This window comes from Patella vulgata, chromosome 8 (assembly GCF_932274485.2).
Source record: "Patella vulgata chromosome 8, xgPatVulg1.2, whole genome shotgun sequence".
NCBI lineage: Eukaryota > Metazoa > Mollusca > Gastropoda > Patellidae > Patella > Patella vulgata.
In genome coordinates, this window is record NC_065886.2 from 26,996,958 (window position 1) to 27,010,870 (window position 13,913).

Genomic DNA, 13,913 nt, shown 5'->3' on the forward strand with positions numbered 1-13,913 from the left:
ACTTATCGGGTGGTTATTTCCAATAAAAGTATGGCAAATTTGGTATTTATGGAAAGTATTGACCCCTAGTCTTACTAGAAAATATTGTGCACGCACTGTGCAAAAATGTCAGAATATCACTAACTAGCAACTTGACTGTTGTCTGCCAGCTTATTATGGACCCTCCCTCAATGAATTGAGCTGACTGACATAGCATCCAACAACAGTTTATTTATAGCATGCTGTATCTCCCAACGAATACAAAATTTTAAGAGGGATTTGACACAAATTGTTGATAGATTAATTAGTTTGAATATGTTTTTTTCAGTTCAAATATATCATCAAATCACACAGTTTGTATGTGGGAAAGTATCTTTACATGTACATGAATGAAGAATTTTAGTTTATGCACCATTGTATTTTTAATTTTTGACCCATGTGTTTCATTCACTTAAATTTATTTTTCATCATCATATTTTGCAATTCAATTAATGGAAAAAGGGCCTGTAATAAACTATCAAATAAAGCAATTCAAAATTGTCAATACATCATTCAAAATATGATAAATTTATTGATCAAACTATTAATAATGATGAAATAATCCTTTAAGTACATGTACACAACTATAAAGTAAAGCAATTTAAACTTATCAATACATCATTCAAAATATGATGGATCTATTGATCATACTATTAATAATGATGAAATAATCCTTTAAGTACCATAACACATACTTATCATAAAAATACATACATTTCATACATGCAGTCAACCTGTGGCACATTAATTCATTGACCTTTACCCCAGAGTGATTGCCAGGTCAATAGTTATTGAAAGTTTTTATTAGTGTCCTATAAAAGTTATCTGTTGTTACAACATTGCGTCAAAATATCAAATGGCTGAAAATGCATGTTGATGCAAAAATGTATTATGTCAATTCACTGTATAAATTTTAATATAAATAACACATCACACACATTTGTCTCTGCAAAAAACACTTTGAAATGTCATTCAATTTTCTGTGAACTGATTATTAAATTAAGTTAACTATACATGTATACAGCACCACACACACAAAACATATAAGATAAACCTGCGGACAAGACAAATGAAATGGGGGTTTAACATCCTACTGTTCTGATCTAACCAAGCTAATAAGTACGGGCATATGCCATGCAGTGTGTCACAAGGGAAATTTTGTCCTGATAGCCATGGAATTCCAACTGTCAAGGCTTCTTTTATGTGTACCCAGGACATTGTTTTTTCAGTACAATCTGAACCACTAGACACTGTTTCTTCCCAGCCCCCTGTCCTTCACCACTGAAAAGGGGTTACCATGTCAGAAAATCGCAAGGAACTATATCGTCCAACATCAGGATGGAACCAGGGACCTCAAGGATAGGGAGCAGAGCCAGTACCTTACTCAAATTAAAACAATACATACTGTTATGTATGTACATGTACATGTATGTACTAATTTCCTGTTTTATTATCCTTGTGCATGTACTGTAATGTACGTGTATGGATAATGTTGCTCCTCATGGCTTTATTTACAAGTCGTAAAGTTGTGTGTGTTGTCAATTTTTGGCATTCTTTTGAAATAACAGTACAATACTAGGACTGAACAATCTACATTTGTGACTTCAAATATTTCCAACTGGGTTAATATGACCCTGGCTATGTTTGACACTTAAGATGTGATTGATCAAAGCGAATTGATACTATACATTGTATAAGCTTAAAGTATTAACTCTTAAGTTCATGATCTTGGTGAAAAAATCTTATCACTAAGCGTTAATAAAATTGATCTCATTTTCATCCCTTTTTTCTCACTGATTGGGTTGACTGTGAGGTTACAGTTGCCCTGAACAGTACAAAATGGCATAAAATCAAAGGTCAAAATTAAACTGTCATCATATCCTTTAAAGTCAATAATTGAACTGATGAATAATGTATATAGTACTTACCGTTATCATCAATGGTAAATCGTCCTAATCCTGAACCATCTCGTATAGAGTATATGATAGGGTCTTTACCAGGAATACCATCATCATCTTTTGCTACAACAGTCATAACATAGGTTCCAATCTTCTCATTTTCTCTAACTTGACCTACCACTACATAATTATCAAAATTTGGGGGAATATAGTTCTCATTCACATCCACTATTTCTATGTTTATTAGACAGCCAGTCGCTAATGGGGGATTTCCACCATCTTCAGCCCGAGCACTTACATTATAAAGCTGCTTATCTTCATAGTCTAAAGTACCAGCAATGCGAACCACACCTGTTTCTGCATCAATTTCAAATTTACCGTCTGCCCCATGTTGGATAGTGTAAGTTATGCGTCCATTTTTACCACTATCTAAATCTTCAGCAGTTAAAATAGTGACAAGGGCTCCAATAGGTAAATCTTCACGAACTTTGACCATGTAATTGGAGGGAACAAAATTAGGTGTGTTGTCATTGACATCATCTAAATTGATGACAACTTGTATCTGAGAAGCCAACTTAACAGATGTTCCAGAATCTTCTGCCTGTACCATCAACTTATGAACACTTTGTTTTTCTCTATCTAGGGGTTGGTTGACTCGAATTATACCACCAGTTGGGTCAATGTTAAACTTCTGCGTGTCAGTTAAAATTGAGTAATGAATTCGAGAATTGGGACCCAAATCAGCATCCTTAGCCATGATAGAAATAACTGTTGTATTTATAAGCTGATCTTCAGAAATATCGACCTCATACGATTCTTTATCAAAAATTGGCTTATTGTCATTGACGTCACTGACACCAATACGAAGGGTCGTTGTCATGTTTTTACTAGGAAAGCCAAGATCGAAAACACTTATATCTAACTGATAGCTGGCAGTAGTTTCGCGATCTAAGGAAGACATTAATTTCAAAGCTCCACTAAAAGTGTCCATCTTAAAAGCTCCCATTTTATTACCCTTCGCAATACCATAAACCAATTTGCCATTATAACCAGAATCAGGGTCATCTGCTTGTAGCATTGTTATTGTTGAACCTACTTCTAAATCCTCCTGTACTTCAATATATGTAGGAATGTTTGCTTTAAATTCTGGAGTATGGTCATTGGCCAGGAGTGTTTCTGGGGTGGGGGATACATCATTCACATGCTGATTTCTAGAGGATGTTTGTAATTGATAATTTTTTTCTAGTCGTTTTTTCACATCTGTTTCTGTACAAGTTATACTAATATCCTGTGGTAAATCTTGCTTGCTTTTCATTACAGTCATATTAATAGTAGTGGGTTTTGAGAAATGTTTATCATCTGTCGCAGCCACCATTAAACTAAAACTATCGACATCAGGATAATGAGAGACATCACATTTTAAGAAAATAGCACCTGTTGATGGTTCAATTCCAAAACAATTTAACCCGTTACCATCGATAATGCGATAACTAATTACATCAACGGCATCCATATCTATTGCCGTTAATACTGTAATCTGAGTATCTTTAGCCGTTTCCTGAAGCATGAAGCCTGTACAATTTACGGCCTCAAATTCTGGACTGTTGTCATTAATATTCTGTAACTTAATAGAAACAATTGTTTCCACTTCCCGTCGAAAGGGAACACCCATATCAGAGGCACGGACAGTAATTTTGAATTCATTAGCCATGGTTTCATAATCAAGTATTGCGTTAGTTTTGATTTTGCCAGAAAATTGATCAATTTCAAATGGAAGTAAATGAGAGTTGGGAATGTAATAGATGATTGTTCCATTATCACCTGAATCTTTGTCATGAGCAACAATCGTCAATACCGGTGTTCCCTCTGGTTGATCTTCTTCAATTTTACCTTCATATTTACTCTTGTCAAAAACTGGCCAATTGTCATTGTAGTCAAGAAAATTGATTTTCACTTTGGCTTCACTAAATTTTCTGGCACCCGGATTGGCCTGATCTTCTGCATGAATGATTAGTACTACTCCATCAATTTTGTCTGCATCTAAGAAAGAATTGGTGCTGATTAACCCGGATTGTTCACTGATTTTGAAAAGGTTATCTTGGTTTCCACCAGCTATTGTATATACCACTTCTGAGTTTTTACCCCAATCACTGTCAACAGCATCAACGATAATAACTGGGGTATTTAGAGGTACAATTTCGGATATAGATGTTTCATATAATTCATGTTTAAATCTAGGTTCATTATCATTAGTGTCCTGAATGCGTACTGGCACGATAGTTTGTGTTGTTTTAGGAGGTGTTCCATGATCGATAGCATCGATTGTCAGATTGTATCCATACGGTGATGTTTCTCTATCAAGACCACCCATGACAACAATATTATACAAGTTCAGCTCGGCACCACGTACAATCTTGAACATATTATCTGGATTTCCGTCAACAATATCAACGGAGGCAATATGACCATTGGCACTATCATCGGGGTCCATAATCATGAGAATGGCGTAAACACTGCCTAAATTTCCATGTTCAATAATTGATGGATGATTTTGCACTTTGATGCTTGGTGCATGATAATTGACAGGCATCACTGTGATTTCCAAACGTGTATGGACGCTTGGTTTTGGACTTTTACGAAATAATGGTCCACGATCACTAGCATAAATTTCTAAGATATAAACGGTTTGGTAGCTGTATTGGAGATGATGAGTTAAAGTAACAATGCCACTAGTTGGATGAATAGCAAATTTACTTGTCCTTTTGGCAAAACGAAAATAAACTTCCCCATTGATACCTGTATCAGCATCTGAGGCTGAAACTTGAGCAATGCTACTATGCAATGGAGTGTTTTCGGGCACATCAACACTGTAGAAATTACGATCGAAAAGTGGACTTAAGTCATTTTCATCCAATACATCCACTATGAGATCAGCTGACGTTTTTAATTGTACGGGCACTTTGTTACTGTCTGCATATGTAGCTGTCGCCGACACACGCAGATGATACTGCGATCGAGCTTCCCGATTTATATTAGTTGTCATGCGCGTTGAAGTCCGCACTCGCAGAAAACAAAAATCCCCAACAAAATGTTCTTCTGCTTTAAATATTTTATGGCCATCACCCTCAAGGGTATATTTCAGTTCTAAATTTTCTATTATTGAGTTATAGATAGGAATGCCCATTTTTTCATATGAGGTAACATAGGTTTTCCCGTAGGAGTTTTCTCGTATAGATACATTATACACATTGTAAGAGAATTTAAAATTCTCTGTATTTAAAGGCGACATATAAGTAGACTGTGCATTAAAGGAAAGTGGAAGACATAAACACCACACCCATAGGTAGAGACTAGTCTCAACCAACTGACGGTATCCCATCTTGACAACCTCACATCAATCTGAAAAATAAAAGGGGAAAAAAATTAATATTCCACTTAAGATAAAGTCATTTTTGTATGTATCACAATTCCCTTTCAATGCAGAGGAAACCAAAATCATAATATATTTAAGTACTAATAAGTCAGTATCTATTGACAAAAAATCTATATCTGTAGGAATATAAACTCCCGATTTCCATTTCTACCTACTCAGTAATCTTTTTACTTTTATCCTAAAAAAGAAGTACAGGTACTAGTTCTATAAATATATGTTGTGTTAATCAGAGTCTGCTATATTAGGACGAAACCAGGCCTATCATTTTACTTTGTAAGCCTATTACCTTAATTAAAGTAACTGATACACTTCTTTTTCACAATTTCTATTTTAAATAAAGTTTGTCTTTTATCTACTTTCTTCAATTAAAATTTGTCATATGATTACGCTATATTAACACAGATCTTGAATTTCATACAAAAACCAATATAATAGTTTCATTTATATAAAACTCGATGGGTATATATAATATAACACCATTTATAAAATAAATCTTTACAGCTCTAAATTATTTCGGTTGTCTTACAGTTCTTTTTTTTTTTTACCTTATAACATGACAACTATTTTCTATGAGGCCGTAGTGTAAAACAATAATAAATTGGCTGCAATTTTCTCAAAACAAAAAACATGGTATACTATTTTTTCCCACATAACAAGATCATTGATCAATTATCTCCTTTCTTCACACCATCAAGTACATTTTATATTGCCTGGAGGTGAGAGGGTTTGTGTGAGTTATTCTAAGGCCATTATTGCCTAAATAAGAGGAATCATTCAAGTTTAGTCGACTTAATATCAATTAATTAAATTAGCTGTATATAAAGTTTTAATGGAGCGTGTCCAAACCCAGGACATCCATTGTCCACAATGACAGGTGCAACAGATCATTGTTGTTCTTCAGTTGACTGCAACAAGCTTACCTATACCTATGTGAATATATGTATATGACCCTCAATACTCCAGGATTAAACAAGTTAAACTAGGCCAGACATCATTATAAATGTCAGTTAACTAAATTGTATTTTATAAAAGCAATGACCTTGTCTAATATAGGTACAATTTGTCTGTAACTTTTAAACTAACATTGAACAAAAGTCCAATCCACTACAAAGGTACATGTAATGAAATAGAAAATTAGCCTACACTTTGTTGTGTGAGTCATTTTTTGGCCAAGTTTTAAGTTCAGGTAAGCAAGTATTCTAAAACCTGGATTTTACAGAGCTCAAGCTGTGTGTGTTGACTGTCGTTTGACCCTACAGAATGACCCATTGACAATTGGCCGTGTTGCATTGTAGTACTGTTATAGTCGAAATCTTTACTGGTGAATATAGTATTATAACCCCATCATGTAAAACTTGTAACATTGTTGCGCACATTTCTTGTTAAAATCAATACTTTCGGCTTTTAAAAGTTCGTTCAATCGTTTGTTCACAATATTATATAGGTAAACTAAAAGACTATAAATTATGTTGTCTTTGCTTCAGTCGTCTTTCTACTACACACCAACACATGATTGAGACAGTGACTCTACTAACCAAACCTATTCACTGTCGTCTGTATTGGGTAGGCAAAAGCCTACTGGTACTGCTATTGCTGTCCATTGACAAATATGATATTCAACTGACCGACCGATTTAACAATTGTGCAAGTCTAAATTTGGTCTCTGTGACACTAACATAGTATAAAACTAGTACTTACCATTTATAAACTGCATTAGTACAAGCTTAACGGTTACAATTCCCTTCATAGTCCGCAAGGCGGTTTTAACACAACTACCGCGAGTAAGGCCATTTTCAACAAACAGACCAACAGCGACACCACGCGGTTGTCGAATTGAAGTTGAACTATACACCACACCAAATCCCCAATAAATGTTGGCCCTTTAGAAATATTTAACAAAAGTACGCCCACACCTTAAAAGAAAAGCAGAATGGATTTATTTTAAGAAAGCAGTGATTATTTATTATTTTGTTTTACTGTACCCCAATCGAAACATAATTATATTTCGACATTAAAATTTTGTCAAAATATATTTTTAGACCCGGCAATCCCTAAAAAAAAGAGAATATATTTATACTCCAGATTATTACGAAAAATAAAATTAAATTTATTCGAGTCAGCTCTGTAGGTTGATTTTGAGACTAATAAAAATCGTGTTATTACTTTTCTGTATCCAAAGTAGACGGGGGGGGGGGGGCGCCGCTGTGGAACGCGCTAGTCGATTGTCTGAGCCATGGTAGGCTTTCCAGACCTTGACACTTGGTTAGGGGATTATGATCGAGTCCTGGGTCCTGTTTCTCGAAATCTTAACTAAAGATTAAATCCAAATTTTAGTAGATACTTCAATGTTGATTGGCTAAGCACTAAAATTAATCTAATATTATTCAATCAAATTACTAAAATTTGGATTTTATCTTAGTTAAAATTTCGTGAAACAGGCCCCTGACTCCTGAAGATCTGAAAATGTACATATGTTAGCAACAACCAAAACTTAAACGGTCTCCGAGCAGAAAGTGACTGATATTCCCTACCTGGCAAGTTTCATTCCATTATCTTCGCTACTGACGGTGCGTAGCCCAAAGAACAAAGATGATCAAGATTATCGAAGAAAAATCCTACAGGTTTATGTCTCTAGCGAGAAATAATGGTGTTAAAAGGGTGTAAAGCCCAAGTAAGAAAAGTGTTAGATGCTCCAGTGTACAATTTTTACTTTAAGCCTGGCCAAGGCAGTTAATGATGACAGAATGAATGCCAATGGGTTCGTGGTATAACTACAGTAAGCGTATTAACTTTGAGTATGCTCATAGGCGTACGAGCCAGGGGCCGGGGGTGGGGCGCTGGAGGGGGCTGCCCCGCTAACTTTCTAGGGCAATGTGACTTTTCGGGCGGACAGGTAGTTGGCAAAATAAAGTACTCGGAATCTAATAGAACACTAATTTTACTTTTCTTTTAATCATGAATACCACGAATTTGTACTGACCTGACTATGGATTAAAATATTTTATCCTGAGGCGGATCCAGGAATTTTTGCAGGAGGGGGTTTGCCAGGTTCCTGAGAAAATGTATCTCCACCCCCACCCCCCTCGGCTTGAATTTTTTTTTAGAAATACATGGTCTATATCGTCGTTTTGGCGTATATACATACACACTGAGCTTTTTAAACAGAAATCCACATGCTGTTTGACGTCAATTTTTATTATGAATTAATACAATGACATTGTGATTCAGTTTTATTGATGCAAAGCATTAATTGTGATATCACATATGTCTGTATCATTATCTCGCGCTTTGAAAGGACAATTATGACACTTTTCTCAGAAAAAAGGTTGTTTTACAAAAAAATTTCTGTAGCTGAGCAGGGGAGGGGGGGGGGTCGTGTGGCTTTTATTTAAGTGTCGCAGGATCTTGTTGGAACAAAGGAAGGGCAGCAGGAAAATAGGGCACAATAGTATCATTATGGAAATGGAAATATGATGACATTGGCGCGGGTATTTCTATGAGTATAGAGGTAGCACGTTCAAAATTCGAGGTTACGTTTACTGAATGGAGGCCACTATTTCAGAAGCGCGGATACTTTTTCTAAAGAAAGTGCACTTTTTCGGAAGGTATGGCACATTTCCGACTTCTTTTGTTTTTGCATTTATGCCTAACCCTGCCTGATTCCCTCAACGTTATCAAGAAAATATATAATAAGCCTTAAGAGCCAGGACATATTCTAAGGGAGTTAAAGCGAGATCAAGCCCTAAAGTGCCAGGACATATTCTAAGGGATGTGAAGGGCTATATAAACATAGCATAGTGGGATCCGGGAGGGACTGGTCTCTAAGTCAACCCCCCCCCCCCCACACACACACACACACACACACTCACGGACGAGAAATTAAATTTCATTTTTATGTAGTTATGGAATGTGAACGACCTGTGCTTTGTGGGTTAGTGCTAAATGATAAGGCCAGCTCAATTTTTTGTCATAGGTCACGAGATGTAAACGGCTAGCGCTAATCCCAACCCTAGCCCTAACCCTGGACCTATCCCCAATGCTTACCCTAACCCTAACCACAATCTCGTCAACAATCACGTGCCGTAAACGTTTTTACATCTCAGCGACCTTGACAAAAGTTGAGCTGGTCTTAACAAATAGATTTACCCGTGCTTTGTGCTACAAGTGTAATGGATAACTAAATAGGCTTTTTCCAGTTCTCAGCGAAGTATTTGCCCCACTATAATAAAAAAAATGTCATGCCATACGCATGAGCTATTAATGATGACGATAAACCCCATTTTGACAAATGCAAATTTATTTTGTGGTTTATTATGGGGCACCAAATTCTATAAAGTGCCTGCGCATACCGGACAGTAATTAAATTCCAACGGTCACGGGTTCTTTTACGTGCACTCCAACGTGTTTAGTATCACCCGAACGACTATGGCGCTTGTCAGGATTCCTGTCCTGCGCCACTGATAAGGGGGTAACAACGCTCGACAATTCCGGGTAACGATCAAATCCCGAATCTCCTGGTTAGTGAACCGCCTCAGTCACTGAGACACAAAATGGTAATACGGATGAGCATAAAGACAACAAAGGAGTTGAAAGATTAAGCATCGGAGCACCAATATTTTGCGTTTTTCCTTCACATTTATTTCTGTATTATACTTATAGGTTCTGCTTTGAATATAAAATAGTATGCGATATTTACACTTTTATAGACAAAAAATATGTTCAAAAAAGCCTATTTTTTTTATAATGTATGTGTCTTTGGGTAAGATGTATTTCCTCGAAATTTTCTGGCGCGTTTTCCCATGTCAGTGGTGCAGGATGGAGGCCCTGACAAGTACAGTTGTCTAATAGTTGGAATGGGACTGAAAAAAAAACAAGGGCCCGTGTAAACATTAGTGTGCACGTAAAAGAACCCTTGACAATTGGAAGTCGATCTAAGATTAGGCCGTAGCACCGCTGTCCAGGTGCATGCCCGTCTTCATTATCCCGGTTGGTGCAGAAAAGTAGGACTTTAAACCCCATTTCATTTCTTTGGGTAAGACGCATTTACATTCTATATGCTTTGACTGGAAATTGAAACAATAATCATATAAAAAAGATCATCTTTATTTCAAATGACTATCGCTTTAATAATATATGGCGCACTAACAAATAATGTAAGTAATAGTTTTATACTATAGACAGACACAATTAGTTACCTCAGACGGTAGTGTTGTTCAACCAAGTCTCATTTCAAGAAACGGATATAATTTATCGATTTTATGCTCATTATAGTATTGTTGGCTCAAGTCCCCAGAAATTGTTCACCAACAATAACCACAGACCACACGATGACAGATTGCAGAGATAGATCAATAAACGCTCTTATATTAATTTAAATATTTACTACCGATCTTATACATGGGTGGTTCTGATTAAAAAAAAATATGAAGCGGGGTTTATTTTGAAAATACTGCTACATTTGTAGCTTTAACAGTTGTGTCGTCGGTCCCAAATTGGTAAGTTCTGCTAGTTGTAAAATTTGAAAAGAACATAATTTGGTGGACCAATGAGCTTACAGATTGCGTGTGAAACTCCCCCCCCCCCCCAACAACCCAAACAAACTGTCTCATAGATAGTCTAAATAAATTAGGAGGTGGAATGCTTATATTATTATACTAGAACGTGACTAATCCATGATTAAAGCAATGAAATGCTGCTGGTTTAATGTCTTATAAGTAAACTTTTCTGTGCCAACCAGGTAACGCCTTCTCTCCTTCACCAATCAACAGAGACGGGGGCTTAAAGGAGCTAAATCGTTAACATTTGGGACCTAGAAATTGACACAGGTGGGTCGCAACTCATATAATACTGTAATATGAATGTATATAAACTGATTTACATTCAATCGTTTCCGTTTTTACTCTAATTTCAAATCAGTTATGTTCCGTGAAATAAGCCAGCAGTCTCAATCGAATGCAAATTCCTAGCGTCTGGTTATTCCAGTCTACATACGCCGTTTGGTTTGGTGCAATATGTCTAGCCTCGTTCCTCGAGTCTCTTGCTAGAACTGGGGCTGAAACGCATTATGGTACACGATTCGTATTCCAATGGTAAAATATTTATTTTGTCTTAAATATTGGATATCAGAAGCCCATCTTTTTCCGGTAAGATCACAGCATCAATGTTGTTTTAAATTGAAAAATAATTCGTATTTTCAATGTTGAAGATTTGGGATGTTATTGAGTTAGAGACTTAGCTACTTTAAGCCATATGATGTACTATTTTTTAAATTTGCGCTAAAGCCTACTCTTATTTCGAATTGCAACTGCCAGAGGATCTTATATGTGCGCTTTCAATTTGTAGATGGGACCTCGTTTTTGTCGGTCCACGGAACGACTGGACACTTTTCCTTGCTTGTCATGCTTCTATACTTCGCTACCGAAGGGTGGGGGGGATAGTCCACGGGTGCACTAGTCCGTCGCTATAAAAAATTAAAAAATACTATAAATACGGGTATCAAAAAAAACCCAGCAGGACCTACTGTCAAGATCAGAGAGAGAGAGAGAGAGAGAGAGAGAGAGAGGAATGGGGTTTGACGTCCACTCGACACAAACTATATGTCATTTCGGGACTAACACATGGTTCAATTTTATTTCAATAATTCGCTTCACGTAGGCGTCTTTAGCAGTGGGAGGAAACCAGAGGACCCGGAGAAAACCCACGAGGTTGGACAGGCGACCCTACTCCTTGTCACGTACAACCGGGGAATCGAAACCGCGCCAGTTGACTCAGTGACATACCTTATGATACAGCGCGCACGCGCTAACCATTCGGCCATGCAACCCCCCATCAGACAGGGAAAATACATTGTTACATGGGTATCAAAAGAACCAACGACCGACCTCATGACACCCTGGAGATTTCAGAACATTGTATATGAGCACAACACCACGATTCTGTAATATAACAAACCATTAGAACGATATTTCTAATATTAGAAGATATTGATCAATCGAAACAACTGTCAAGAGTTGGTGTATTTCATTGTCGGTCGGGGTTGGTGCTTTACGTTTCATTGTCAGTGTGTGTGCGTTACATTTCGTTGTCAGGGTGGGCACGTTATTTCATTGTCATGGTGGCGCTTGTCAGGGTGGGTGCGTTATGTCATTGTCAATGTGGGTGCGTTATGGCAGGGTGGGTGTGTTATGTCATTGTCAGGGTGAGTGTGTTATGTCATTGTCAGGTTGGGTGCATTATTTCATTGTCAGCGTGGGTGCCTTACATTTCATTGTTGGGTGGGTGTGTTAGTATTATTGTTACGGGGGTGCATTTAATTGTGATCATCAATCGTAACAATGACAATAATAGATATCGGCAGACTAGCGACAAAGGGAATTCAAACTACAATATCCAAGTTAACAACCAACACTGGCATCGAACCCAGGATCGCCTGGTTCTAGCGACACCCAAGCCGCCGTCCCCTTCAGTAACCAAGTCGAAATGACATATAGTGAAGTTTATAAGTCTTACTCTTTTGCACGAACCGGCTAATGAAGACGAGCTTACGCCAGACAGACCTGCTCGTATTTAAATTTTCAACTGTTAAGGAAGTGGTCTTTAACAAACTGTCCATGGTATACACGGGGTGTCAGGTTTTCGGCCTGTCCGAACGACAGGACACTTAAATTCCTGGTCAGACAAAGCAATTTACAAGGGAGTTTGGTGAACTCATTGAAAACCACAATAAAACACGTACGAATATCCCCCCTCCCCCCGTTTATTATCTGTAATTATACGTCTAGCGTTATGGACGGCTCTGTTCATTTTAACAAGTATACGGTATACGTGTATAGCAGACGTTTTTGTTTAAAACTAGCGTACACGGATTGCCTCCCTTATTATAGTTCTCTGTAATTTTTGACTAGCGACGTTGGGTAGTGTCTGTGATTCTCCTAAAACGGCGAATGGCCAACGCCAAACAAATAGGAATAATGCGACTTAATGATCGGGATTTCTTTATTCCCCGCGTATTTTTTATTCTGCTGTAAAAATTAGAACTACCGGAAAATTCACAAGGAAACGAAGAAATGCCATGTGCTGATAATACGAGAAGGCGTATAATTTAAATGCCAGCTATTAAAGACATGTCTTCTATTCACACTTAATTCATTTTTGGACCAAGATAATTTAATCCCTGAGTTCTCTCCTAACTTAAATATGAATTGTTGCATACTTTGTAGTGTAAAGTAAACGTGTCAGACTAAACTGCGCAGTCAAATGAATAAAAAGAAAAAGAAACATTGCCGATCGGTTTAGTACCACTGATCGGCAATGTTTCTTTTCCTTTTTTTCATTTTATTTCATCGGCGTAGAATTATTAACACATATAAGCGAATATTTAATAAATTAACTGAAAAGAAAACATGTCTTTAAATGGCATTTAAAATATACGCCTTCTCGTAGGCCTATTTATTATCAGCACATGGCATTTCTTCGTTTCGTTGTGATTATCCCGGTATACGCGGGAAATAAAGAAATCCCGAGCATCAAGTCGCATTATCCCTATTGTTTTGGCGTTCGCCATT

The 13,913-nt window shown here is 37.1% G+C and overlaps 1 protein-coding gene across 2 annotated transcripts in view; it reads right to left on the bottom strand.

The window, feature by feature from the left end:
- Positions 1 to 7,147, bottom strand: part of LOC126831113 (protocadherin Fat 1) — an 88,481-nt gene extending 81,334 nt beyond the window's left edge. For both annotated transcript variants that reach the window (XM_050561745.1, XM_056102644.1), the window contains exons 1-2: positions 7,048 to 7,147; positions 1,947 to 5,315 (exon numbers count right to left, since the gene is read on the bottom strand). In XM_050561745.1, coding sequence (XP_050417702.1) covers positions 1,947 to 5,295 — 3,349 coding nt within the window. In that variant the 5' untranslated portion in view covers positions 5,296 to 5,315; positions 7,048 to 7,147. The remainder of the gene's footprint in view (positions 1 to 1,946; positions 5,316 to 7,047) is intronic.
- Between the last annotated feature and the right edge of the window lie 6,766 nt (positions 7,148 to 13,913).